This window comes from Panthera onca, chromosome E2 (assembly GCF_046562875.1).
Source record: "Panthera onca isolate mPanOnc1 chromosome E2, mPanOnc1 haplotype 2, whole genome shotgun sequence".
NCBI lineage: Eukaryota > Metazoa > Chordata > Mammalia > Carnivora > Felidae > Panthera > Panthera onca.
This window is the reverse complement of record NC_138353.1, coordinates 8,300,458-8,327,018: the sequence shown is the minus strand read 5'-3', so window position 1 is coordinate 8,327,018 and position 26,561 is coordinate 8,300,458. Positions and strand designations below refer to the sequence as shown.

Genomic DNA, 26,561 nt, shown 5'->3' with positions numbered 1-26,561 from the left:
TTCCATCTGCAAGATCGGCTCTCCAGCCTGCTGCTTTGGGACTTGAACTGCAGCTCTTTCCAGAGTCCCCAGCCTGCCAGCCACCCCTCTCAAATTTTAGACTTGCTAAGCCAGCACAATCACATGAGCCAATTCCTTAAAATAAGCCTCTCTCTATGTATGCATATACACATACCGAGGCTGCACAACATTCCAGTACAGCGGAGGACATTCCAGTATAATTGTAGCGGCAGTGTGGGCTGGGGTAGGGGACTGGAGGGGGCCTCTCAGCACCACAGCGATGTATATTGGGACTGTGTTATTGAGGCCCCATCAGAAGATACTAAAGAAGCGGAGGGCCACTTTAAGGGGACACATCGGGGACGGGTTCCAAGGAGGAAATATAGAAGTGTTTAGAGAACTTTCACTGTAGCAAGAGCTAGTCAGGTGGGGGGGGGTGGGGGGTGGGGGGGAGGGGAGCGGCGGTGTTGTACAAGGAGGTAAGAAGGGGAAGAAGGGGACCCACTGAAACCTCCAGAGTTTGGAGCAACTCTGACAGTGTTGCTCGTCAACTTTGTCATGAATCTGCTGGGTGGCTGACACCTCAAAATAAGAAGACAGGGAGAGACAGAGAAAGGGACCCCAGAGGGGCGGGGGGTGGGGGGGAACAACAAAAAAGTTTCAAGAGAGAGGCAGAGAGAAATACTCAGAGGCTGGGCCCAGGGCCTGGGGTGTGCCCGGCAGCTGAGGGGCGGGGTTGGATATTCCTGAAGTCAGGGAGCAGTCTCCGGACAGGATGTGAGAGAGGAACTGGGGTCTCCAGTCACGGGAGCCAGCTAAGGCTGCAGGCGGGAAGGGAACTTCGTTGCCGTGAGCAGGGCTGGGGCCCAGGCCCAGGGGAGGACCGGCGGGGGTCGGGACTGCCGGGTCTGAGGGCGGAGCGGTCTGGGGCCCTGGACTCCCGGGTCCGAGAGAGGAGGGGCTGGAGCTGGGATTCCTAAGTCTGAGGGAGGAGGGGGCCTTAGGGCAGGGGCTCTCGGGTCTGAGGGAGGAGGGGTCGGGGCCCTGGACTCCCGGTCCGAGGGAGGAAGGGCTGGCGGGCCGGGACTCCTGGTTCTGGGGAAGGAAGGGCTGGGACCCCTGGGTCTCAGGAGGGGGCTGGGGGTGAGGACTCCCGGGTCTGAGGGAGGAGGGGCTGGGGACCCTGGACTCCCCGGTCCGAGGGAGGAAGGCCTGGGGGCCGGGACTCCTGGTTCTGGGGAAGGAAGGGCTGGGACGCGGACCCCTGGGTCTCAGAAAGGAAGGGGCTGGGGGTAAGGACGCCCGGGTCTGAGGAGGAGGGGCTGGGGTTGGACTCCCGGGTCTGAGGGAGGAGGGGGCTGGTGGCCTGGACTCCCGGGTCTGAGGGAGGAGGGGGTGGGGGCCCGGACTCTCGGGTCTGAGGGAGGAGGGGCTGGGGGCCCGGACTGTCGGGTCTGAGGGAGGAGGGCCTGGGGGCCGGGATTCCGAGTCTGAGGGAGGAGGTGGCTGGGGTTTGGACTCCCGGGTCTGAGGGAGGAGGGGCCGGGGGCCGGGATTCCCGAGACTGAGGAGGAGGGGCTGGGGTTTGGACTCCAGGCTCTGGGGGAGGAGGAAGAGGCGGGGCCGAGCTCTGAGACAGGACTCTCAGCCTATCCAGGCTCTGTAATTAATTAACCCAAACGGATCAAATTAAGGGTGAAAGTTCACCGAGGAGGAGGGCGCGGTGGCCAGGCTCGGTCGCGGAGCCCCGGGGCCCACAGGCGCGGGCGCGCGTGGTGGCCGAGCCCCTCGGGAGCTGGGGGAGGAAGGGGCGGGGCGGGGGTCCGGAGCAGTCACGCGCCCCCTCCCGCCCCAGGTCTCCCGCTCAGGATGGGGGTCCCCCGGCCTCAGCCCTGGGGGCTCGGGTTCCTGCTCTTCCTCCTGCCGACACTGCGCGCAGGTGAGGGGCCGCGGCTGCCGGGTCGGAGGGAAGGGGGCGAAGGAAGAGCAGTCTGAGGTTTCCCCCGGTTGGGACACGACCCCCCTCGCCACTTGTCACCGTATCACTTTTCTTCCTCCCTCGGTCGCTGTGTTTGAGAACCACCTGTTCGCTTCGCTCTGTGCCCCCCCCCCCCCCCCCCGCCGGGACCGGGGCCCTCCCTCTGGGTCTGCTCCCCGCCCCGGTCTGTCCCCCTCCCCCAGTCTATCCTCCTCTTTCTGAGGCTGTCCTCCACGGTCTGGATCTGTCCTCCACTCTGAGTTTGTCCCCCAGCAAGTCTGTCTCCCTCTCTCCGAATCTGTCTTCACCACCGCCCCCCTCTTCTGGGTCCGGCCCTCCCCGCCTCTGTCTCCCCGCTCTCTGGTCTGTCTCTCCTCTCTGGGGTCGAGTCTGTTTTCTTTCAGGGTATCCGTCCTGCCCCCAGTCTAGGTCCATCCCCCCCAACGCTCTCTTCACCTCTGTCTCTCTCCAGCAGAGAGCCATCTCTCCCTCCTGTACCACCTCACCGCTGTGTCCTCTCCTGCCCCCGGGACTCCTGCCTTCTGGGTATCAGGCTGGCTGGGACCCCAGCAATACCTGAGCTACAATAACCTGCGGGCCCAGGCCGAGCCGTGTGGGGCTTGGGTCTGGGAAAACCAGGTGTCCTGGTATTGGGAGAAGGAGACAACGGACCTGAGAAACAAGCAGGAACTCTTTCTTGAAGCTCTCAAAGCCTTGGGAGAAGGAGGTAAGACCAGGATCCCCGAGTCTGAGGGCGGAGGGGGCCCGGAGCCAGGACTCCTGGGTCTGTGGGAGGAGGGGCTGGGGGCCTGGACTCCTGGGTCTGAGGGAGGAGGGCGCTGGGGGCCTGGACTCCTGGGTCTGAGGGAGGAGGGCGCTGGGGCCCCAGACTCCCGGGTCTGAGGGAGGAGGGCGCTGGGGGCCTGGACTCCTGGGTCTGAGGGAGGAGGGCGCTGGGGCCCCAGACTCCCGGGTCTGAGGGAGGAGGGCGCTGGGGGCCAGGACTCCCCAGTCTGAGGGAGGAGGGGCTGGGGGTCTGGACTCGGGTCTGAGGGAGGAGGGGGCTGGTGGCTTAGACTCCCGGGTCTGAGGGAGGAGGGGCTGGGGGCCAGGACTCCCCAGTCTGAGGGAGGAGGGGCTGGGGGTCTGGACTCGGGTCTGAGGGAGGAGGGGGCTGGTGGCTTAGACTCCCGGGTCTGAGGGAGGAGGGGCTGGGGGCCTGGACTCTTGGGTCTGAGGGAGGAGGGGCTGGGGGCCTGGACTCCTGGGTCTGAGGGAGGAGGGCGCTGGGGGCCAGGACTCCCCAGTCTGAGGGAGGAGGGGCTGGGGGTCTGGACTCGGGTCTGAGGGAGGAGGGGGCTGGTGGCTTAGACTCCCGGGTCTGAGGGAGGAGGGGCTGGGGCCCCTGCTCCTGGGTCCTACTTACCTGTATTTGGGCACCCCAGGTCCCTACACCCTGCAGGGCCTGCTGGGCTGTGAGTTGGGCCCTGACAATGCCTCGGTGCCCGTGGCCAAGTTTGCTCTGAATGGCGAGGATTTCATGGATTTTGACCCCAAGCTGGGCACCTGGAGTGGGGAATGGCCCGAGACTGAGACCATCAGTAAGAGGTGGATGCAGGAGGCGGGTGCGGTCAGCAAGGAGAGGACCTTCCTGCTCAACTCCTGCCCCCAGCGGCTGCTGGGGCATCTGGAGAGAGGCCGCGGAAACCTGGAGTGGAAGGGTGAGCACCCTCCGGGGGCGCCTCTGACCCCCACGGAGCTCTCCATCCCCACGCCCTCACCTCGGGCCTCCCCTTCCTCCCCCGGCCCCTTCCCTGGCCTCCTAGCCTCCGGTCGCCCCATTGCAGCTCCTCCCCTACATGGCACACTCCTTCCCCACTCCTGTCCCACTCCACTGGCCCTCAGAGACCTCCGGCCACAGCTCAGGCTCTTCGGCCAGGCCTCCTCCGTCCTCCTTGGCTTCACGTTTCTCCATCTGGTCCACCTCTGCCATTGCCCTTTGGGTCCCTCTGGTGTCACAGCCGGCGAGATTTTCCTGTGGCCCAGGAGCCTTTTCACTTGCTTCCTTTGGACTCGAACGATGCCTCGTGTGACCCCCGTTAGGGCACAGACACACTCTGAGCTGTACTTCTGCGCATGTCTGGGGAATCCTCAAGGGCGGGAATTCGAGCTCTTTTGTTGTCAGTGTCCCCATATTGCAATCCCGGCTTCCATCCTGGCCCTCCGTGTACACCGTCTCCTGAGCAGTCAGAGGAATGTCTTTTTCTTTTTTTTTTTTTTAAGTTTGTTTATTTATTTATTGACAGAGAGAGAGAGAGAGAAAGAGAACATGCAGGGGAGGGGCAGAGAGAGAGGGAGACAGAGAATCCCAAGCAGGCTCCACGCAGTCAGTGCAGAGCCCAACTTGGGGCTCGATCTCACAAACCGTGAGATCTTGACCTGAGCCGAAATCAAGAGTCAGTTGCTTAACTGACGGAGGCATTATGTTTTAAAACATAAACAAGGGGCGCCTGGGTGGCTCAGTCGGTTAAGCGGCCGACTTCGGCTCAGGTCACGATCTCACGGTCTGTGAGTTCGAGCCCCGCGTCGGGCTCTGTGCTGACAGCTCAGAGCCTGGAGCCTGTTTCAGGTTCTGTGTCTCCCTCTCTCTCTGACCCTCCCCTGTTCATGCTCTGTCTGTCTCTGTCTCAAAAATAAATAAATGTTAAAAAAAATTTTTTTTTAAAACATAAACGAGCTCCTAGCCCACCATTGCTTAAAAATGTCCATTAGCGTTTCTCTCGTCTTACGTGAAAATCCAACCTCTACTCCACGGCCTACAGTCTCTGCAGGTAGCTGGGTCCGGCTGCTTTCCACCATTGCAATTTCACAACACCCAACCGTGGCGGCCTTCTCTCCCCCTCCTCCAAATGTCAGGTTCTTTTCCTCCTCAGGCCCTTTGCACCTGCTGTGCCCTCTGCTTGCACTTCTCCTCCTTGGGATCCTGCCATGACTGGGTCCTTCTCATGCTTTCGGTTTGATATTGGACTTCAGCTCCTTCAGCAGGGCCCTATCACCCTGGTTAAAGTGTGTCCCCCTACCACCCCCATTACTGTCCCCCCATGCCATTGTTTTGTCCATTCAATCACTACAGTGTTCAACACTTCACTATAGTGCTTTTTTTCTTTTTTATTGGGGTGTAGCTTACGTACCTCAAGTACATGGCTCGATTAAGCTTTATGGACGCCCATGTACCTGCGAACCAAGATCTAGAACATTCCCAGCACCTCAGAAGCACCCCAGCACTTCTTTGTGCCCTCTCCCATTCCATACCTCCCAAGGGTAACAACGGACCTGATTTTTATCACCATAGCATTGCCTGATTTTGAACTGATTTGAACTGTGAGCATGTGCTCGTTTGTGTCTGGCTTTTTTCACTCAAGTGTGTGTGTCATGAGACTCCTCGCTGTTGCTGGGTATCAGTAGCTGATGGCTTTTTATTGCTGAGTAGTATTTCACTGTGCGGTTCATACCACAGTTCATCGATGAATGGTTTCTTTTCAGTTTGGGGCTGTTGATGAATGAAGCTGTAATGAGCATTCTTGTACATGTCTTTCTGAATGTTTTTAAGTTTACTTATTTATTTTGAGAGCGACAGAGACAGTGTGAGCAGGGGAGGGGCAAGAGTGAGGGAGAGAGAGAGCATCCCAAGCAGGCTCCATATTGTGAATGTGGAGCCCAGTGAGGGACTTGAACTCAAGAACCTCAAGATCATGACCTGAGCTGAAGTCAGATGCTTAACTGACTGAGCCACCCAGATGCGCCTTTAATTTTTTTTTTTTTCTTTATTTGGGGGGGGGGGGGGCAAAGGGAGAGAGAGAGAATCCCAAGCAGGTTCTACGCTCACTGTGGTGCCCAATGCTGGGCTCCATGCCACGACACTGGGATCATGACCTGAGCCACAATCAAGAGTCAGATGCTCAACCGATTGAGCTACCCAGGCGTCCCTCTTTTTTTATTATTATTATTATTTTTTTAAATATATATATATTTTTTAACGTTTATTTATTTTTGAGACACAGAGAGACAGAGCGTGAACAGGGGAGGGGCAGAGAGAGAGGGAGACACAGAATCCGAAACAGGCTCCAGGCTCTGAGCTGTCAGCACAGAGCCTGACGCGGGGCTCGAACTCACGGACCGTGAGATCATGACCCGAGCCGAAGTCGGCCGCTTAACCGACCGAGCCACCCAGGCGCCCCCAGGCGTCCCTCTTATATATGTATTTTGATACGAAAGTGTAGTTACATTTCTTTTGACTGAATACCCATGCACGGAATGGTTGCATCATAGTGTAGGCATCGGATTAGCTTAATAGGTAGTGCTAAACATTTTCTCAAGGAGGTTGAACCAATTTTATAATCCCACCAGCCATGTATGAGAATTCCAGGAGCTTCAGAGACTTGCCAGAATTTGCTATTGTCTGTCTTCAATTGTAACCATTCTGGCGGGTGTGTGGCAGAATCTTATTGTGGTGTGTTTTTCATGTTTCTCAGGGTAAATGAGAATCTTACACATGATTTGGCAAAATCAGATAAATCAGATTTGGGGTGCTTCAGTCGGTGGAGCATCCCAACTCTTCATTTCAGCTCAGGTTTTTGATCTCAGGGTCATGAGTTCAAGCCCTGTGTTGGGCTCCTCACTGGGTATGAAGTGTACTAAAAAAATATATATCTATATCTGTATCTCTATATATCAGATAAATATCTATAAATCAGATAAATGAGGTGGTGACTGTGATGTTGAGTATACTTTTGCACATTACTGGCCAGTCAGGTGTCTGCTCTTTGGGCGGGGCTGTTTGAGTGTTTTGCTCATTTTTAAGTTGGAATTTTTATCTTTTTTTCTTATTAGAGTACTTAATATATTCTGGGTATGAGTCTTTTGGATTTGTCAGATGGTCTGTTGGAAACAGAGTGTCTTCCGGTGTCCGGCTTGTCTTTTCATTCTCTCTCTTTTTTTTGTAATGTTTATTTATTATTTTTGAGACAGAGAGAGACAGAGCACTGAGCGGGGGAGGGGCAGAGAGAGAGGGAGACACAGAATCCGAAGCAGGCTCCAGGCTCCGAGCGGTCAGCACAGAGCCCGACGCGGGGCTCAAACTCACGAACCGTGAGATCATGACCTGAGCTGAAGTCAGACGCTCAACCAACTGAGCCACCCAGGCGCCCCAGTCTTTTCACTCTCTTGATGAAACCTTTTGATGAACAGAATTTCTTCATTTTTATGAAGATCAACTCATCCATCTTTTATCTATAGCTCTTGTGTGTGTTCTCTTTAGGAAGTCTTTCTTTTCCCAAAGTTATGAAGGTATTCTATGTCTTCTGGAGGCTTGGTTGATAAGTAATTTTCATATATAGCTGTATGATACATCTTGAGTTGATTGCAGGTAATGGTGTGAGGCAAGGGATCAAGTTTCATTTGTCCCTCATGGATCTCCAGTTGACCCAGCATAATTTGTTGCAAGACCACCACCATCCTGTCCCCCCGCCCCCCCACCTCCCCGAACTGCAGTAGAGCCTTTTTCCTAAATTAGATGTGGATCTAGGGTGTCTGGGTGGCTCAGTCAGTCAAGTGTCCAGCTCTTGATTTAAGCTCAGGTCATGATCTCACAGTTGGTGGGACGGAGCCCATGTCAGGCTCTGCCCTGACAGCATGGAGCCTGCTTGGGATTCTCTCTCTCTCTCTCTCTCTCTCTCTCTCTCTCTCTGCCCCTCCCCTGCTTGCACACCTGCTCTCTCTCTCTCCAAATAAATAAATACTCTTAAAAAAAAATTAGATGTAGATCTGCTTCTTGGTTGTTTTGAAGAATCCACCAATGATGTCATGTGGACCTGGAAATTTATTTGTTGAAAAGTTTAAATTATGGATTAAAATTGTGAAATCATTATAGGACTACTTAATTTTTTAATTTCTTCTTGTGTCAGTTTTGGAAGGTTGCATTTCCTACGAATTTGTCCAGTTCATTTATTGTATTAACAACTTAAAAAAAAATTTTTTTTAAGTTTACTTATTTATTTGGAGAGAGAGCACGCAGGGGAGGGGCAGAGAGAGAGGGAGACACAAGCCAAAGCAGGCTCCAGGCTCCAAGCTGTCAGCACAGAGCCCCATGCGGGGCTCAAACTCACGAACCGTGAGATCACGACCTGAGCCGAAGTCGGACACTCAACCAACTGAGCCACCCAGGCGCCCCCCTCTCCCTCTCTTTTAATGACGTTAGGATCTGCCTTCTTTTCGCTCATCACAACACTTTCACAGCCTATTTCCTGTTCGTTTATTTGCACACACGTATTTGCCTCTCTCCCCTCCTTTAGAACGTGAGTTCCACGAAGACCAGGGCTTTTGTCTATCTCGTTCACTGCTGTGTCCGCAGTGCCTAGAAGAGCGTCTGGCACATGACTGATGTCCTGTCATGTACGCGTCTAGTGTAGGAAGGCATGGACGAGAGGTGGATACCTTCACTGTGGATAGCTTGGTCCCCCCCCCAGGAAGATCCCTTTACCTACTATATTCTGCAGGCTCAGGGCAGGGCACCTGGTGGGACGTGCTGGGCGTCCTGGAAGGAATGGAGGCCCGGGTATGTCCCTGTCCAGCCCCTCGCCAGCTCTGGCCCTAGGAGCTCCCGGGCTCGAGGCTTAGGTCCGTCTGCCTGTTCGTCTGCAGAGCCACCCTCCATGCGCCTGAAGGCCCGCCCCGGCAGCCCCGGCTTTTCTGTGCTCACCTGCAGCGCCTTCTCCTTCTACCCCCCGGAGCTCCAACTGCGGTTCCTCCGCAACGGGCTGGCAGCTGGCTCCGGCGAGGGTGACTTCGGCCCCAACGGCGACGGCTCCTTCCACGCCTGGTCTTCACTGACAGTAAAAAGCGGCGACGAGCACCACTACCGCTGCCTGGTGCAGCACGCGGGGCTGCCGCAGCCCCTCACTGTGGAGCTGGGTGAGCTGTCCCGCCGCGCGATGACGCTGCCTGCCGCCTCCTGGTGGCCTCTGCTCCCCCTGCTGTCGCGGTCCTTCCCGAGGGTGACCGGCTTCCACCACGCTGCCGCCCGGCGTCCTCGAGTCTGACTGCCTTGTGCCCCGCTGCTGCCAGTTCCTCCAAAGCCTGGCGGCCTTCTGTCCTGTCTTGCTTGCCCTCCCCGAGCCTGTCGGCCTTCCGGCCTGCTGCTGCTGCTGCTGCTGGGTGGAACTCACGAGTCCTGCCCCTCATTAACCAGTGTGGACAGGCCTCCGGAAGCCGAACCACCCTCCCTCCTGCTGCTGCTAGGCTGGTCATTTGCTGTCTGCTGCTGCCGGTCGTCACTGAGGCTGACCATTTATGGCTCAGCGACTGCCAGTCCTCTACGAACCTGACCTTCTACTGCCCTGTGCTTGTTTTGCCTCTCTGACACACGCCCTGCCGCTACAGGTCCCCTTGGCCAGGGTGCCGGAGACCCCTCTCGCTACGGCCGGTTCTTGTAGGCAACACGGGGGGCGCTCTGCACAGACCTAGGACATCAGCTGGCCGGCTTTCCCTCCGCCCACACCCCACACCCGTTCCCCCAGGACTTGATGCTGGGATCTCTGAGGTTGGGGAGGGGGCACTGAGACCGCCCAGTCCCCCTGGCCTGATGCAGATGGGCTGGAGGGCCCCTTCAGCATCTCACATCATTCTCTGGCTGCAGAATCACCAGCCAAATCCTCGATGCCAGTGGTTGGAATCGTCATTGGCCTCTTACTGCTCACGGCGGCGGCTGCAGGCGGAGCTCTGCTATGGAGGAGGATGAGAAAGGGGCTGCCAGGTGTGGAGCAGGAAGAGGGAAGAGCCTCAGAGACAGGGACAGAAACCCCAGAAGAGAGGGTGACGCAGTCCTGGGTGGGGGGCGGGGGGTTGGGGTGGGTGGGGTGGGAACAGATGTAGACAGAAAGGAACAGAGACTCAGAGAGGTGGGGACTGGAGGGAGGAAACGGAGACTCAGAGCGGGACAGAAACCTGTGGAATAAGACAGAGGCTGGGAAAGACAGACAGACGGACACATACACACACGTGGGGGAAGGGCAGTCAGGAGCCCAGAGGATTTCCGAGCTTCTGATGACCTCCCCTCTTCCTCTTTCCTCAGCCCCTTGGATCTCTCTCCGTGGGGACGATGTAGGGGCCCTCCTGCCCACTCCTGGCCTGCCCAAGGATGCTGACTCTTAGGATATAAATGCATTCTCAGCAGCTGCCTGATCACACCCCCCCCCCCACCCCCCATCCTGGCTACTACCAGCTAATGTAGTCAGGCCCCTTTTATGCTGTGAGACCTCCTGGAATCCTGGTATTTCTGAGCCTCCAGAAAGAGTCCTGGGCCCGATGACCTTCTGGATTTCTCCTCCTGTGGTCTGCCTCAGTTTCCCCTCCTGATGATTATGACTCTTTTCCACCTCCACATATAAACGCGAGTTTGGGCCCAAATCATTGTGTTCTTATCATTTCAACTTTTTAGGCCAGGGGTAGTAAGACAACGAGTGGGGGGAATAAACAGTGTTGGCCCTGACCTTCCACACTCTCTCGATGCCAACATGTTGCCCCCGTGGAATATACCAATTTTACACCGAGTCATGTCTTTTTCATTCATAAGCTTCACAGATACTGAATGCCTACACTCTACCAGGCATTTTGAGGAATTCTTGGCTGGAGTCTGACCTGACTCCTCGGTGGAGCGGAAGAGAAACATTGTTTCCTCTTTGAGAGAAATGGATGCCTCTGGCCCCTCGGTTCCCTTCTTTCTAAAACCATGCTGACAAAGGGAAAGATAAAAATACATCTCTTGGGGCGCCTGGCTGGCTCAGCTGGAAGAGCTTGAGACTCGAACTCCGGGTGGTGAGTTTGGGCCCCACCTTGGGTGTTGAGATTACATACATACATACATAAACAAAGAAACAAACATGGGGTGTCTGGGTGGCTCAGTCTATGAAGCATGTGACTCTTGATCTTCGTGGTGAGCTCGGGTCCCATACTGGGCATGGAGCCTACTTAAAACAAAACAAAACTTAAAAAAATACATCTCCCCCCCTCCAAAAGAAAAAGCAAATCTCCCAAGAGGCTCCCGAAATCAAAGAGCTGGGGGTGGTCGGGCAGGTCGCTGCGAGGCCTGCCGGGAGCTGTAGTCCTCCCGCCTGGTGTCTCTCCAGGGGCCGCCCACCTCGCCGGCCCTGGGAAGGGGCGGGCGGAACGTCGGGGGCCCCCACTCTTCTCTGTGGACGTGGCGTGGGGCGTCCGCGGAGTTCACGGGCCCCGCCCCTTGGGGGGTCTTCGTGAGCGCTCATTGGTCGGAGGGCGGGCCTCTGAGCTGCTGGAGGCGGGGCCTGGCTGGAGAGCCGCCAAATGGGGCATCTTTACGGAGAACGCCGAGCGGAACGTGTAGGGGGAAGCGAAGCTGGATTGTCTGGTAAAGGGAGGCGAGAGCGGGTGGCCTGCCCAGGGAGGGCGGTTCGGGTTCGCTCGGGTCGAGGAATCGAGTCCAGGCTGCAAAGGACGCCTGAGAGCCTGCATGATTTCTCTCTGGCCACGACCCCATCCCATACTTGGCGTGGGAAGTACGCCACGTCTCCCGCTTGAAACCCCCACTAACGGCTCTGGGACCAGCCTGGGACTCCCTCAGAAGAGTCAGTCCCTACCTCGGAGAACCCCGCCCCCCTTTTGCCCATCCCCGGCCCTTGTTGAGCCCTAAACTTTGCGGCTTGCTATCGTCTGTCTTGTCTTCGCTCTCTCCACGCACCGCACCCCCCCCCTCCCCCTGCCGGCCCGACATTCTTCTGCCCTGTCTCTATCCTTTTTCCTGTGACCCCTCACTCCTAGCCTCCACCACTCCCTAGGGACTGATGATGTGGCGTCCATCACTTCTGCTGCTACTGCTGCTGCTCAGGCGTGGGGTCCAGGGCAAGCCATCCCCTGACGCAGGCCCTCACGGCCAGGGGAGGGTGCACCAGGCGGCCCCCCTGAGCGAGGCCCCTCATGATGACGCCCACGGAAACTTCCAGTACGACCATGAAGCTTTCCTGGGACGGGAAGTGGCCAAGGAATTCGACCAGCTCAGCCCAGAGGAAAGCCGAGCCCGTCTGGGGTAGGAGAGAGATGGAAGGGAGGATTCGGGGTTGTATTTTTAAACAGGGAGGTCAGGGGAGGCCTCAGTGAGAAGGTAATATTTGAGCCATGTGAGTATGTGGGGGAATAGCATTCCAGGCAGAGGGAACTGTAAATGCAAAGGCCCTGAGGCAGGAGCAGGCTTGATATTTGAGCAACAGTGAGGCTACCGAAGAGGAGAAGGTGGGAGGTCACGGCAGAGAGAGAACAAAGAGCCCAGGGCCTTTTGGGCCACAGTGAAGATTTCACCTTTTCTCTGGATGAGATGACAGCCAAGGGAGGGCTCTAGGCAGAGGAAGGACCTGAGCTGACTTAAGTTTCAACAGAATCCTTCTGGTTACCTTTGGCGGAACAGGCTGTAGGGGGCAAGAAGCAGGGAGCTAGTGAGGAATCAACTAGAGTAGTCTACATGGGAGACAAGAGACGATGGTGACGAGACCAGGGTGGAGACAGTGGCGGTGACTGGGTCTGCTGGCTGGGAGATTGTGCTTGGATGGGGTTGGGTGAAGGAGGGTAGGAGGAGGAAAGGCAGCTATAGGCTAACGCATTTGGAATAGCCCTTGCTACAGTACCTGGAACCTTTCTAAGTGCTTTACAAGGGTTAACTTAGGCAATCCCCACAATCAGGCTGTAGGGTAGGTTCTAGTGTTTATCCCTCATTTTACAGGGGTAAACCGAGGCACAGAGAGTTTGTTCGTGTTTTTTTTTTTTTTTTAAGTGACTTGCCCACGGTCACACAGACAGCAAGAGGGGGTGGCAGAATTTGCACCTAGACTGAACAACAGTCTGAACCTCAGTGAGGGAGGGTGTGAGTCCTGGGGACTCCAGCTCCAGACCGATCAGAGCAGAGACAGCCCAGAGCGGGAGGGGGAGGCGACCTGGGCATCGCCATCTGGGAGTCAACCCTAGGGGCTGGGTTGCGGGGCTAAAGGACAGCGACCCAGGGGGAGCGCTCCCTGTGGGCTCTGTGAGCGGTTGGGCAAGGACCCAAACCGGTGGCGGGGGCCTGGGATCCGACTGGAGCGGCCCGAGAGAAGGTGTGTGAGGAAGGGCCTCCAGGGGCTTCATATGAGACCGCAAGGTGCACGTGGTCCGGCCGGAGCACGGGAAGGGAGTGATGGAGGCCAAGCCGGCGGGGTTGCGGGCGAGTGTCTTAGGCCAATGCCTGATACAGTCAGGGAGAGGTAGGGAAGAGGTGCGGGACGCAGCCCAGGGCGGCGCTGTAGGGAGAGGCACCTGCAATGGGCCGGTGCAGCCAGGCGGGCGGGGCAGGGGGCGGGTTGGAAGCGATGGTCCGAAGACCCGCAGGGCCTAAAACGGCGACAGGTCAGGGGTGAGTGTGGCCGTGGCCATCAGAGTTCAGAGAGAGGCTTGGGACAGGGGCCATGCGGGCGAGGGGCGCGGTGTGGCGCCTCGGTCCCTCACCCCACCCCGACTCGGACAAACAGATGGAGCCAGTGAGGGTCTAGGGGCAGAGTTGGAGTGGAGGGTGTGGCCCTGGATTGTCGTAGGTCCTTCCCCCAGCCCGGGCTTGTGGGGGACCGCGGCGCCTCGAAAAGGGCGTGAGAGCCTCTGGGAGCCGAGCCTGGATTGAGGAGGCGGAGCCCCGCGCTGGGCGCGGCCCTGGGGTTGACACGTGCCTCTCCTCGCTGTGCTGGCGGCTCTGGGACCGCGCTATCACCGCTCTCTGAGGGTGTGTCTCCACTGGGGGCGTGGCTCTGCTCCAGGGGCGGAGCCTGGGTGGGGGCGGGACTCCTGGGGGGGCGGAGTCCGGGACTGACGTGTGCCCCGCCCGGACTCGCAGGCGCATAGTGGACCGCATGGACCGCGCAGGGGATGGGGACGGCTGGGTGTCGCTGGCCGAGCTCCGCGCTTGGATCGCGCACACGCAGCAGCGGCACATACGGGACTCGGTGAGCGCGGCCTGGAACACGTACGACACGGACCGCGACGGGCGTGTGGGTTGGGAGGAACTGCGCAACGCCACCTATGGCCACTACGAGCCCGGTACGCGGCGAGACCCCGACTCCCGCTCCCCACACACATCGTGACCCTGACTTTTTTTGATAGCCTCGTCCTAAGAACCTTTAGCTTATTAAACAGAACCCCTAATCTTTGACCTCTGACCCTTGAGCAGGGTCTACCCACTTCTAGTACCCCATCACCCTGAGACTCCCCGTCTCTGATCTCTGGCTTCTCGCTCCGGCATCCGCGACGTCCATAACCCCGCGACTGGGGGATCCTTGACCAGGGACATCTACCTGTCATACTCTGTCGTCCTGACCACTGATCTCCGACCTCTCACCCTGAGAACCCCAAATCCATTCACCCTGTCCCCTGGCTGTCTGGGGACATGGTAAATGTTCCTGTCTGTCGCCATGCCCCAGCCCTGTGACCCCCCACAGCTAATGTTCTCTCCCTCCTGGACCCTCACTCCACACTCCTCCTCCAGCCTGTCCCTCATGCAAATCCCAGAGGGGCTTTCCACACCCAGAGCTGACCCTGACCTTCCCCTGCTCACAGCCTTTCATGGCTTCCCAGAGCCTCCAAAGAAGATTCCCAGCAACTCAGTCCAGCCTGGCTCAACCCTCTGGCTTTCTTTTTCTGCATTTTCTGGCCAGCCATGTGGGTCTCCCTCAGTTTCCCTGAACTCATCACGCTCTTCAAATCTCCACATTCTGCTCATACTGTTCCCTTTGTTGAAAATGCCCTTCCTCTCCTCTCTGTCCTGTAGCCCGAGTCAGTATAACCTACTTCACCAGAGGGTGACCTTGGGGCCCCAAGGGCCAGTGTCCACTCAGAGTTCATCATTCCTGGCCCTATGACTTTGGGCCACTTATTTCCTCTCTGTGGGAATCTATTTTCTCCTTCACAAAGTGAGAATAAATGAAAGAATTCCTTTTACTTGTGTGTGTGTGGGTGGGTGTGAGAATTAAATGCAATTTTGTAGGTAAAGAGCATATAATAAGCTCTCACCGCAAGGTAGATACTATATACACATAATGAATCTCTATTAATTTTTATGGGTTCTGTGAGGTATTCCTGCCCTGACTCCACTTAGTTGGATCCCTTTGGCTTTTCCCTCAACCAGCCTCGTATTCCCTCCATTAAAGCACACCTGAGCGAGATATCCCCCTTCCCCAGGTGAAGAGTTTCATGACGTAGAGGACGCCGAAACCTACAAGAAGATGATGGCTCGGGATGAGCGGCGTTTCCGGGTGGCGGACCAGGACGGGGACTCAATGGCCACTCGTGAGGAGCTGACCGCCTTCTTGCACCCCGAGGAATTCCCTCACATGCGGGACATCGTGATTGCTGTGAGTGAGGGCCCGAGGAGCCCACTCCCCACTTCCCATCTTCTCCTCTCCCCCACCCTAGACCCAGGCTTTTGACGTCAGGGCCAGCCTAACAGTGCCCGTCACCTGGTGGTCCAGCACCTTCCCCAGGGAACCCAGGCTACAAACAGATCAATGGAGGGCAACTTCTCCCTTGCCCGACTCCTGACCTCCCGGTGTCCAATCTCTCCTGGCTCTGCCTTCCCCTTCCTGTGGTCACATTTGGGGTCTGGGCCCCCAGCCTGCCATCAGAAGAATCCCCCAGGGGCGTCTGGGTGGCTCTGTTAAGCGTCTGACTCTTGGTTTCTGCTCAGGTCATGATCTCACGGTTTCATGAGTTCAAGCCCCATATCGAGCTCTGCACAGGCAGTGCAGAGCCTGCTTGGGATTCTCTCTCTCTCTCTCTCTCTCTCTCTCTCTCTCTCTCCCTCTCCCTCTCTCTCTCTTTCCCCCCCCCTCTCCCCCCCTCTCTCTCTCTCTCTGCCGCTTCCCCACTCACACCGTCTTTGTCTCTCTCAAAATAAATAAATAAAACTACTTTTTTTTTTTTTTTTTTAAAGAAAACACATCCCCCAGACAGACTGGGGCACCTGGGTGGCTCAGTCAGTTAAGTGTTCGACTTCGGCTCAGGTCATGATCTCACGGTTCATGAGTTCGAGCCTCGCATTGTGCTGACAGGAGCCTGGAGCCTGCTTTGGCTTCTGTGTCTCTTTGCCCTCTCTTTGCCCCTCCCCCGCTGTAGTGTGTGTGTGTGTGTGTGTGTGTGTGTGTGTGTGTGTGTGTCAAAAAGAAATAAACATTAAAAAAAAAAAGAAAGAAAACATATTCCCCAGAAATGCCTCTGGGAGCCCCAGTTGTGGCCGAACTCCAGGAAAACCCCAACCTGACCACACCCCCATACATGGACTTTCTATTTGTAATTTTTCACCAATCCCCTCTCCATTTTATAGTGGAAAGATATCTTTCTTTAGACTTTAATAGACTTTAATTTTTTTGTTGTTGATGTTTATTTATTTTTGAGAGAGAGCCAGAGTGCGAGCAGGGGAGGGGCAGAGAGAGAGGGAGACCCAGAATCCGAAGCCGGCTCCAGGCTCCGAGCTGTCAGCACAGAGCCCAACGTGGGGCTCGAACCCACGAGCCGGGAGATCATGACCTGAGTGGAAGTCGGACGCTCAACCGACTGAGCCACCCAGGCGCCCCTTATTTATTTATTTATTTATTTATTTATTTATTTATTTAAAATGTTTATTTTTGAGAGAGAGACAGAACGTGAGCAGGGGAGGGGCAGAGAAAGAGGAAGACATGAATCAAAAGCAGGCTCCAGGCTCTGAGCTGTCATCACAGAGCCCAATGTGGGGCTCGAACCCACGTGAGATCGTGACCTGAGCTGAAGTCAGAGCTTAACCAACTGAGCCACCCAGGCACCCCTTTATGTATTTACTTTTAGTGTTTGTTTATTTTTGAGAGAGAGAATCATGTGCACGTGAGCTGGGGAGGGGCAGAGAAAATGGAGGACAGAGAATCTGAAGGAGGCTCTGTGCTGACAGCACAGAGCCCGAGGCAGGGCTCGAACTCACGAACTATGAGACCATGATCCGAGCTGAAGTCGGATGCTTAACAGACTGAGCCACCCAGGCACCCCTCACAAATTAGTTTTCAAATATAATTATGTGTATTTCTAAACTAGCTAACTTACTGATGTGTTTAAATGCCCAAAAGATGCAAAAAAAAAAAAAAAAAAAAAAAAAAAAAGTGAGTCATCCTCGACCCTACTCCCCATCCCGTCCCCACGGCTAACCCCTGTCTTGTGTTTCCATTTTCAGAGCTGTTTTGAGGGTCTGTGGCAAGCCTGTTAGGACCGAGGGCTCTGAGGCCAGAAGGCCTGGGTTCAAATCCCAGCCCTGCAGCTTTCTGGCTGTGTGATCTTGGGCAAGTTATTTAACCTCTCTAGACCTTTCCTCATCTATAAAATGGTGGTACTGATAATATGCATACATGAAGGCTGGTTACAGGGACTAGATGAGTTAGTACATGCCAAACTGCAAAATTGACCCGTGGGAGATGCTCATTACGTCCCTTTACACACACACGTCAGTATAGCTACGGGATAAAACTTCTGGAGGGAATCGCTGGACCCACTGGGATGTATGCTTGCAGTGGCTTTAGATATTTCTAGGGCATTTTATTGGCTTGATGTCCAGCCCACTCTGGAGATGACAAAGATCCAGAGAGGAGAGGGGCACCTGGGTGGCTTAGTCGGTTAAGCGTCTGATTCCTGGTTTCAGCTCAGGTCTCGATCTCCCGGTGCGTAAGATCGAGTCCCGTGTCAGGCTCTGCACTGATGACACAGAGCCTGCTTGGGATTCTGTCTCTCTGCCCCACTCACGTTCTTTCTCTCTTTCTCTCTCTCTCAAAAAAAAAAAAAAAAAAAAAAGGATCCAGAGAGGAGAGATGTTAACCCAGCCTTCTGGAACTCACTAATAGATCATATTGTAACACCTCTTTACTCTCCTAAGTTGAGATTATTTTTTTAACGTGTATTTATTTATTGAGGCAGAGAGCAGAGGGGAGGGTGGGGAGAGAGAGAGAATCCCAAGCAGGCTCTGCGCTGTCAGTGCAGAACCCAGTGTGGGGCTCGATCTCACAAACCGTGAGATCATGACCTGAGTGGAAACCAAGAGTCGGACGCTTAACTGACTGAGGCACCCAGGCGGCCCCTGAGTTGAGATTACTTAACAGACCCTGATCGCCATGTCCTGTGTGCCAGGGGCACCGTCATAACACCTTTACCTAAGCATCACCTTGATTGAATTGTCACGGCAACCCTGTGGGGGTGGGCAGTCACCTTCATTTTACAGACAAGGACCCGCAGGCACAGAGAGGTGAGACTTGCCTGAGATGGCCCAGGCTAGAAAGTAGCACAGCCTGGATTTGAACCCCAGCAGTTGAATCCGTGGTCCCCACCAGGGGGCAGCAAACTATGTAACCTGCGGCTGAATCCAGCCCATAGCTTGTTTTTGTAAATAAAGTTTTATTGTAACACGGCTAGGCCCATACACTTCGTGTGCTACAGCTCCAGAGTTGAGTCGGGTCAACAGAGACTACCCGGCACACAAAGCCAGGAATAGTTCCTATCTGGCCCTTTATGGAAAAAGTTTGCCAAGCCTCTGTCTAAATTCCACTCTTAATCTTTCACGTTCACGGATGTCAGGTGTAACCTCCCCACACGTAGGATTTCAAAACATTGCTATTAGCCCCAACTGTACTATATCAAGGGAACACAGAGAAAAGTCACTTATAAGATATAACAGGAGGGGCACCTGGGTGGCCCAGTCGGTTGGGCCTCCGACTTTGGCTCAGGTCGTGCTCTCACCAGTCCCGAGTTCGAGCCCCGCATTCGGGCTCTGTGCTGACAGCCCGGAGTCTGCAGCCTGTTTCGGATTCGGTGCCTCCCTCTCTCTCTGCCCCTCCCCCACTCATGTTCCATCCCCCTCTCTCTCAAAATTAAATAAACATTAAAAAAAAGAAATAACAGGAATTTCAATATACGTATGGTAGAGTTACTAGATTTAGCAAATAACAAAGGGCATTCAATTGTACTTGAACTTATGACAAATAATGTAAACAACAAATACGTTTTTTAGCGTAAGTATGTCCTACACAATATCTGGGACATACTTATGTTGAAAAACTATCTGACATTCAAAATTTTTTCAGTGTTTATTTATTTTTTTTTTTATTTATTTTTTTTTTTTAATTTTTTTTTTCAACGTTTTTTTTATTTATTTTTGGGACAGAGAGAGACAGAGCATGAACGGGGGAGGGGCAGAGAGAGAGGGAGACACAGAATCGGAAACAGGCTCCAGGCTCCGAGCCATCAGCCCAGAGCCTGACGCGGGGCTCGAACTCACGGACCGCGAGATCGTGACCTGGCTGAAGTCGGACGCTTAACCGACTGCGCCACCCAGGCGCCCCCTATTTTTGAGAGAGAGAGAGAGAGACAGAGTGCAAGCAGGGAAGGGGCAGAGAGAGAGGGAGGCACAGAATCAGAAGCAGGCTCCAGGCTCTGAGCTGTCAGCACAGAACCTCGGCGTGAGCCTCGAACCCATGGGCCATGAGATCATGAACTGAGCCGAAGTCAGACGCTCAACCGACTGAGCCACCCAGGCGCCCCTATCTGAAGTTCAAATGTAACTGTGTCCTATAGCGTAAGTATATTCCAAATACTGTGTGGGGAGATACTTATGCTAAAGAATTATTGCTTGTTCATCTGAAAGTTGAATGTAAGTGAGCCTCCCATATTTTTTCTGGCCACCCTAAGATGTTGGAGCTGTCTCTGCTAGAAAACGTAGTGGGGTGTCGGACGCGGCACTGTCCTATAGCGAGTGAGTTTGAATGTAAAAGTGGGGAACAGAAGCTGTTTGCTCAAGAAGTGGAGAAAGGGGCGCCGGGGTGGCTCAGTGGGTTAAGCGTCCGACTCATTTCCGCCTAGGTCATGATCTCACAGTTCCCGGGTTCGAGCCCTCCGTCGGGCTCTGGTGCCGATGGTGCGGAACCTGCTTGGGATTCTCTTTCTCTCTGTCTCTCTGCCCTTCCTCTGCTTGTGCTCTCTCTCTCTCTCAAAAATAAATGTAAAACCTAAAAAAAAAAAAACAACAACCCAAAGTGGAGAAAAACACCAGAGGCTGAGGTATTGTGTGTTCCAACGGTCCACCATGTCCTGCTTATACGTAAAAGGGAGCCAGGGTCTAGGCTCTGCTAAATGGGAAGAGGCTTCTGCCCTTGGAGAGTGTCTGCTTCGGGGGTGAGAAGAGTGTTACCGATGCGGGACACATCTCCTTGTGTGTTCTGTATGTTATAAGACATCCGGGTTCCCTGGCCATCCCCACCTCCCCTCGCAGGTAGGGCCTGCATCACTGTGCACCCCAGAAAGCCACCCAAGCCCCGGCCGGGTAGACCGTGCCGAGACTGCTGTGATGCCTGGCCGCACAGCCGAGCCAGAATTCCCGGAGAGAACCTCACATCCCTCCCCCAGAGCCTGACCCAATGCCTCTCTCCCCAGGAAACCTTGGAAGATCTGGACAAGAACAAAGATGGCTACGTCCAAGTGGAGGAGTACATTGGTGAGTTGAACCTGATCCCCTCCCTGAGGACGCTTGTCTTCTCCCGAAGAGCCCAGTGTATACCACCCGTGGGAGAGCCATGGCCCTCTGAAGTGGGGGCAGGGGCACTGCTTGAGTTCATGTAGCCACCAGACATTTATTAGGCACCTACTGTGTGCTGGGCCCCTCATGTATTTATCGATCACCCGCCGTGTGTCAGGCCTAGCAAACATTTATTGAGTACACATATTTGCTGGGCCTACCCAATTTTTCTTAAGCACCTACTATGTGCCAGACCAGAAGAGCATTTATCAAGCACCTACTGTGTGCCAGGACCAGGAAACGTGGATTGAACACCTACTGCATGGTAGCGGTTGAGGATACAGCAGAGAATATCCCACACTGGGTTCCTTCCTGGGAGGGTCTGGAGTCTGCAAAATCCGGCCTCAGGGGCTGCATTGGTTGGGGTGGGAAGTCAGGGAGCTTGTCTTGAACTTGTATTTGCACAGCAAAGGCTGTGTCTCCTGTTATTCCGAATTTGGGGGGTGGTCTTGAGACACCCTCAAATTTGCCCTTGGCCCCGCCTCTACCCCTGTCTTGAGGGGCAAAGAATTTAGTTGAGGGGAAAGCTGTTAAACATGGATATTTTTTCAAGTTTGAAAATATTTTTCTTTTTCTTTAAAAAAATTCTTTTTGTGTTTATTATTTTTTTATAAAGTGTTTTTTTCATGTTTATTTATTTTTGAGAGAGAGACAGAGCATGAATGGGGGAGGGGCAGAGAGAGAGGAAGACCACAGAGTCCGAAGCAGGCTCCAGGCTCTGCACTGTCAGTACAGAGCCCGATGCGGGGCTCGAACTCACGAACTGTGAGATCATGACCTGAGCTGAAGTCGGACGCTTAACCGACTGAGCCACCCAGGCGCCCCTTAATGTTTATTTTTGAGAGAGAGACAGAGCATGAGTGGGGGAGGGGCAGTGGTTGGGGGGCGCGTACAGAGACTCCCAAGCAGGTTCCACGCCGCAACGTGAGTGCGGAGCCCGACTCAGGGCTCGATCTCATGACCAACTGATCACTACCTGAGCCGAAACCAAGAGTCGTATGGTGAACCGACTGAGCCACCCAGGTGCCCCAACACATTTTTTTTTTTAAGTTTATTTATTCATAATCTCTACACCCAACATGAGGCTCGAACTCATGACCCCAAGAAGAGTCACATGCTCTACCGACTGGGCCAGCCAGGCCTCTCAAGACCTTTTTATTTATTTCTGAGAGAGAGAGAGAGAGAGAAAGAGAGACAGAGTGCAAGTGGGGGAGGGGCAGAGAGAGAGGGAGACACAGTATCTGAAGCAGGTTCCAGACTCCGAGTCGTCAGCGCAGAGCCTGGTGCGGGGCTCGAACTCACGACCCGTGGGTTCATGACCTGAGCCGGAGTCAGACACTTAACCAGCTGAACCATCCAGGCGCCCCAAGACCTTTTTATTTAAGCATAATTCATTTTTTTCTTTTCTTTTTTTTTTTTTTTACATCTATGAGGATAGAAGTCTCCCCCCCTACCCCCCCAGTAAGCAAGAACTTCGGCATCGTCACTGACTAAGAACGAAAGCTGGCACCCTGTCACATGCTGTCCTCTGTTCTAAGTGGTTAGCACCTCATCAGTTCAGTTAATGCCCATCTCAACCCCTACGAGGCTGTGATTCCCCCATATTACGGATGAGGAAGCTGAGGCCCGGAGGGATAGATACTTGACTGAGGGGGAAGCAGGACGTCAGTTCAGGCGGCCGAGCCCAGGGTCCCACCCGGACCCCCCTAGGCTGCTTCTCTTCCCCGTGGGGTTCCGGACTCCCCAGGGTCCCGTAACTTCACAAATTTGAATGCAATGGGGAAGAACGGGAAGGAGGAGTACTGAGGGGGTGTCACGGGCCCTGAGCCAGGCTGGGAGGGGGGGCAGGTGGCGAGTCAGGGAGGGTGGGAGAGGTGGGGGTGCGCCGTGCTCCAGGGTGCCGGCCCGCCTCCTTCCCACCTGCCCCCCCCCCCCCCCAGCTGTGTGACCACCCATGAGTTCCTTGTCCTCGGTGTCCTTGCCTCTAAAGGCGGTCATAGAACACCCAGCAGGTACAGTCACCTGTAGGCAGCCCAAACTCCCCTCAGCGCATGAACGCCCAAACGAAAGGTCTCTCCAGGCAACGGAATGTTATTGGGGCATCATAAAAAGGGATAAAGGATTAATACAATGCTACAAAGTGTATAAATCTTGGAAACAGCGCGCTGAGTCGCGGTGGGGTACAGGAAACCAAAGTGACGTTGTGCGGCGGCTACACTTTCATAAGAAAACGGGGGCACCTGGGGGGGGGGTTCAGTCTGTTTGAGGCTCTTGATTTCCACTTGGGTCGTGATCTCCCAGTTCGCGAGTTTGAGCCCCGGAGCCTGCTTGGGAGTCTCTTTCTCTGTCCCTCCCCTGCTCTTGCTCCCGCACTCTCTCAAAATAAATAAGTAAACTTAAAAAAAAACAACAACACAAACACTGTGCTAAGTGAAACAAACCAGACACAAAGGGCCACGATATCGTATGACTGCATTTATATGAAATGTTCAGGATAGGAGAATGCATGCAGACAGGAATTAGATTACTGGTCGCCAGGGGCTGAAGGGGGGCAGGGGGTAGGATAGGGAGTAACTTTTTTTTAATATTTATTTATTTTGAGAGCGAGAGAGAGCACGAGCAGAGGAGGGGCAGAGAGCGAGAGGGAGAGAGAGAATCCCAAGCAGGCTCCACACTGTCAGCACAGAGCCCGACACGGAGCTCCGACCCACGAACCATAAGATCATCACCTGAGCCAAAATCAAGAGTCTCTGCTCAACCAACTGAGCCATGCAGGCACCCCAATTTTTGTATTAAAAAAATTTTTTTTTAATGTTTATGTATTTTGGGGAGAGAAAGAGACTGAGCGTGAGCAGGGGAGGGGCAGAGAGAGGGAGACGCAGAATCGGAAGCAGATTCCGGGCTCCGAGCTGTCAGCACAGAGTCCAACACAGGGCTCGAACTCATGAGCCGGGAGATCATGACCTGAGCCGAAGTCGGATGCCTACCGACTGAGCCACCCAGGCGCCCCTATTTTTGCATTTTTAAGTTTATATTTTTAATCTCTTGAAGTTTTAATTTTTTCCCCACAATTAAACAAAAAATGCCTCCAAAACTCCCATTTACCATTGTCATCATTCCCTGTAAGAAACAAGGACTTAGGGGCGCCTGGGTGGCTCAGTCGGTTAAGCGTCCGACTTCAGCTCAGGTCACGATCTCGCGGTCCACGAGTTCAAGCCCCGCGTGGGGCTCTGGGCTGATGGCTCAGAGCCTGGAACCTGCTTCCGATTCTGTGTCTCCCTCTCTCTCTGCCCCTCCCCCGTTCATGCTCTGTCTCTCTCTGTCTCAAAAATAAATAAACGTTTAAAAAAAAAAAAAAAAAAAAAAAAAAAGAAACAAGGACTTAGGACCATTAAAAAAAGAAAAAAGTCTCTTCACTTTCTCTGCACTCACTGTTCCAGAAGCCTGACTGAGGGTCCAATGCCTACTCCCATCTTTGGTGACATCCTTGTGACAGCTCCCTGCCTGGTCCCCGAGGGGAGGGAGGCGTCCTGTACTATTTGTCATGGTCTTGTGTAAAAAGACTTGTCCGGTTGTAATGTCTTCCAAATCCATCTGTGGACTACTTTCCTGAATCCGGCCCCTGGGGGGGAAGTTTTTCAAACATTTCCAAACAAATGAAACAAATGAGAGGCTCCAGCAATCTTGAGGCAGCTTCTTTTTTTGTTTTTGTTTTTTAATTTTATTTTATTGGAGAGAGAGAGCGCACGCTTGTGCAAGCGAGGGAGGAGCAGAGAGAGAGAAAATCTTTTTTTTTTTTAATTGTTTTAGTTTATTTATTTGAGAGAGAGAGACGCAGAGAGTGACCAGGAGAGGGGCAGAGAGGGAGGGAGAGAGAGAATCCCAAGCAGGCTCCACGCTGTCAGCGCTGAGCCTGATGCGGGGCTTGAACCCACGAACCCTGAGATCATGACCTGAGCTGAAACTGAGAGTCGGATGCTTAACTGACTGAGCCACCCAGGTGCCCCAAGTCTTTTTTTTTTTTTTTTTAATAATTAAAAAAAATTTTTTTAGATATATTTTTTGGGAGAGAGAGAGTAAACAGAGAAGGGACAGAGAGGAGACAGAGAATCCCAAGTCAGCTCTGTGCGAAGCTCAGTGCGGGGCTCGAACCTGCAAACCTTGAGATCATGACCTGAGCCAAAATTAAGAGTCGCCGCTCACCCAACGGAGCCACCCCGGTGCCCCTTGAGGGAGGTTCTGAAAGTGGGGTGAGCTGTTCTAAGGGTGGCACACAGCATTTCACGTGTGTATCCCTCAGACTGATTGCCAGTTGAGGAAAGGATCGATCAGTCAAGTCACTTTCCCTGTAGCAGGACTGTCACCTGTAAATGGGTTGTTGCCGTTAGTCCCATTCAAACAGAGGAGGAGACCGAGGCCAGGGAAAGCGAAGGGGGCTGCCCGGGGCCCCTTGGTCAGGAGCGGTCGGGGACCGGACGGAGCCCCCGGTGGTCACGGCCCCGAACCGCCTGACGTCGCCCCTGTCGCCCGACCCAGCGGACCTGTACTCGGCCGAGCCCGGGGAGGAGGAGCCGGCCTGGGTGCGGACCGAGCGCGAGCAGTTCCGGGACTTCCGCGACCTGAACAAGGACGGGCGGCTGGACGGCAGTGAGGTCGGCCACTGGGTGCTGCCCCCCGCCCAGGACCAGCCACTGGTGGAGGCCAACCACTTGCTGCACGAGAGCGACACCGACAAGGTGTGCAGGGGTGGGAGTGGGGGGGGCTCTGCAGAACTGACCAGACCCGCCTTGGGGCTGCCGGGGTCCCTGTTGGGCCCCAACAGACAGACTGAGAGGGGTGCGGGAAGGATGGAGCGGAGAGCCAGAGAGAGGGGGACGGAGACCTGGGGGGGCCACAGAGGTCCAGAGAGGAGTCTCACAGGCAGGGCCCCTTGTCATCCCTGCTGACCTCTGACCCTCCCTCCAGGATGGGCGGTTGAGCAAGGCCGAGATCCTGAGTAACTGGAACATGTTCGTGGGCAGCCAGGCCACCAACTACGGCGAGGACCTCACGCGACACCACGATGAGCTCTGAGCCCCAGTGTGCCCGCTACAGTCTTGTGGCCCCGTGGGATGACCGGAGGAGGGGCCCCGGTGGCCAGGCCCTCCTCCCCATCTGGACCTGCGGGACGTGGCCACACCCACCCCGTGTCCCTGTCCCCCTGAGCTCTCAGGGACCCACCAGGTCAAACTTCTCCAGGACGCTGCAGCCCCTCCCTGCCCCCTCCCCTCCCCCGGGGTCTCACAGACCCAAAGGGTGAGTGACCATCCGTTTCTCACTGGCAGAACCCCCCCAGCCCAGCCCAGGCCCCCCCCCCCCCCCCCCCCCCGTGTCAAGCTCAGCCTTCAAGAGCCGCCACTGAACATTCCAGCTCCGAATCTGGGCCTCACACCCCACAACAGAGAAACACTCCCCGCCCCGCACCCCCCCAGCCCCCCCAGGACTCGCCCGCCGGCCGGCACGGCCCCCACAATGCCTCCTCTCTGCCAGGGAGGCAATAAATTCCAGTGCCGGGGCCTTGTCTGTGTGTCTCTGAGGGGGTGACGGGGGCCTTGGGGAGGAATTGGGGGCTGTGCCTGGGAGCTGGGGGGGAGGGGGACCGTGGGCTGGAAGGAGGAGGCACAGGCGTTTGGAGAGGAGGCTCTAGGCGTCAGCAGGTTTTGAGGGCATTCCTGGAGCCCCCTGGAGAGCACAGGACGGCTGTGTGCTGTTGGCTGAGTGGCCCGGGGGTGGGGGCCTCCCTGGTGAACAGAATGAGGAAGTAAGGCCTGGGGACGTCTGGAGGGAGAGCCAGCCAGACAGAGGGAACAGCAGGAACAGCAGAGTGTGCCCCGTGTGTGTGTGGATCAGCCAGGAGGCCGGTGTGGCTGG

General features: G+C 55.1%; 2 protein-coding genes and 1 non-coding gene across 6 annotated transcripts; 2 read left to right on the top strand and 1 right to left on the bottom strand.

The window, feature by feature from the left end:
- The first annotated feature begins 720 nt into the window (after nucleotides 1–720).
- Nucleotides 721–10,441, top strand: FCGRT (Fc gamma receptor and transporter). Of its 3 annotated transcripts, none has more exons than XM_060651746.3 (7): nucleotides 721–849; nucleotides 1,856–1,939; nucleotides 2,454–2,705; nucleotides 3,424–3,699; nucleotides 8,678–8,947; nucleotides 9,672–9,788; nucleotides 10,107–10,441. In XM_060651746.3, exons 2-7 carry the CDS (start codon nucleotides 1,870–1,872, stop codon nucleotides 10,184–10,186), a joined length of 1,065 nt encoding a protein of 354 aa, XP_060507729.3. In that variant the 5' UTR covers nucleotides 721–849; nucleotides 1,856–1,869; the 3' UTR covers nucleotides 10,187–10,441. The 3 variants fall into 3 exon arrangements, with proteins under 3 accessions (XP_060507729.3, XP_060507728.3, XP_060507730.3); XM_060651745.3 differs by having other exon boundaries at nucleotides 2,451–2,705; XM_060651747.3 differs by lacking the exon at nucleotides 721–849 and having other exon boundaries at nucleotides 1,564–1,939.
- Nucleotides 10,442–10,555: 114 nt separating this feature from the next.
- Nucleotides 10,556–26,207, top strand: RCN3 (reticulocalbin 3). Of its 2 annotated transcripts, none has more exons than XM_078439506.2 (7): nucleotides 10,556–10,849; nucleotides 11,845–12,092; nucleotides 13,917–14,119; nucleotides 15,257–15,429; nucleotides 20,510–20,570; nucleotides 25,188–25,387; nucleotides 25,617–26,207. In XM_078439506.2, exons 2-7 carry the CDS (start codon nucleotides 11,851–11,853, stop codon nucleotides 25,722–25,724), a joined length of 987 nt encoding a protein of 328 aa, XP_078295632.1. In that variant the 5' UTR covers nucleotides 10,556–10,849; nucleotides 11,845–11,850; the 3' UTR covers nucleotides 25,725–26,207. The 2 variants fall into 2 exon arrangements, with proteins under 2 accessions (XP_078295632.1, XP_078295631.1); XM_078439505.2 differs by lacking the exon at nucleotides 10,556–10,849 and adding an exon at nucleotides 11,305–11,417.
- On the bottom strand, nucleotides 16,558–16,642 carry TRNAG-UCC (transfer RNA glycine (anticodon UCC)). Its single transcript has one exon. It is a non-coding gene; the product is annotated as a tRNA-Gly (tRNA).
- Nucleotides 26,208–26,561: the final 354 nt, after the last annotated feature.

Excerpts from the sequence above, each read along its gene's own strand:
- FCGRT (XM_060651745.3), top strand. The coding sequence starts at position 1,870 with ATGGGGGTCCCCCGGCCTCAGCCCTGGGGGCTCGGGTTCCTGCTCTTC. Across the intron at positions 2,706-3,423 it reads CAAAGCCTTGGGAGAAGGAG|GTCCCTACACCCTGCAGGGC; the intron begins GTAAGACCAGGA and ends TGGGCACCCCAG. Across the intron at positions 3,700-8,677 it reads CGGAAACCTGGAGTGGAAGG|AGCCACCCTCCATGCGCCTG; the intron begins GTGAGCACCCTC and ends GTTCGTCTGCAG.
- RCN3 (XM_078439506.2), top strand. The coding sequence starts at position 11,851 with ATGATGTGGCGTCCATCACTTCTGCTGCTACTGCTGCTGCTCAGGCGT. Across the intron at positions 12,093-13,916 it reads GAAAGCCGAGCCCGTCTGGG|GCGCATAGTGGACCGCATGG; the intron begins GTAGGAGAGAGA and ends CCGGACTCGCAG. Across the intron at positions 14,120-15,256 it reads CTATGGCCACTACGAGCCCG|GTGAAGAGTTTCATGACGTA; the intron begins GTACGCGGCGAG and ends CCCCTTCCCCAG.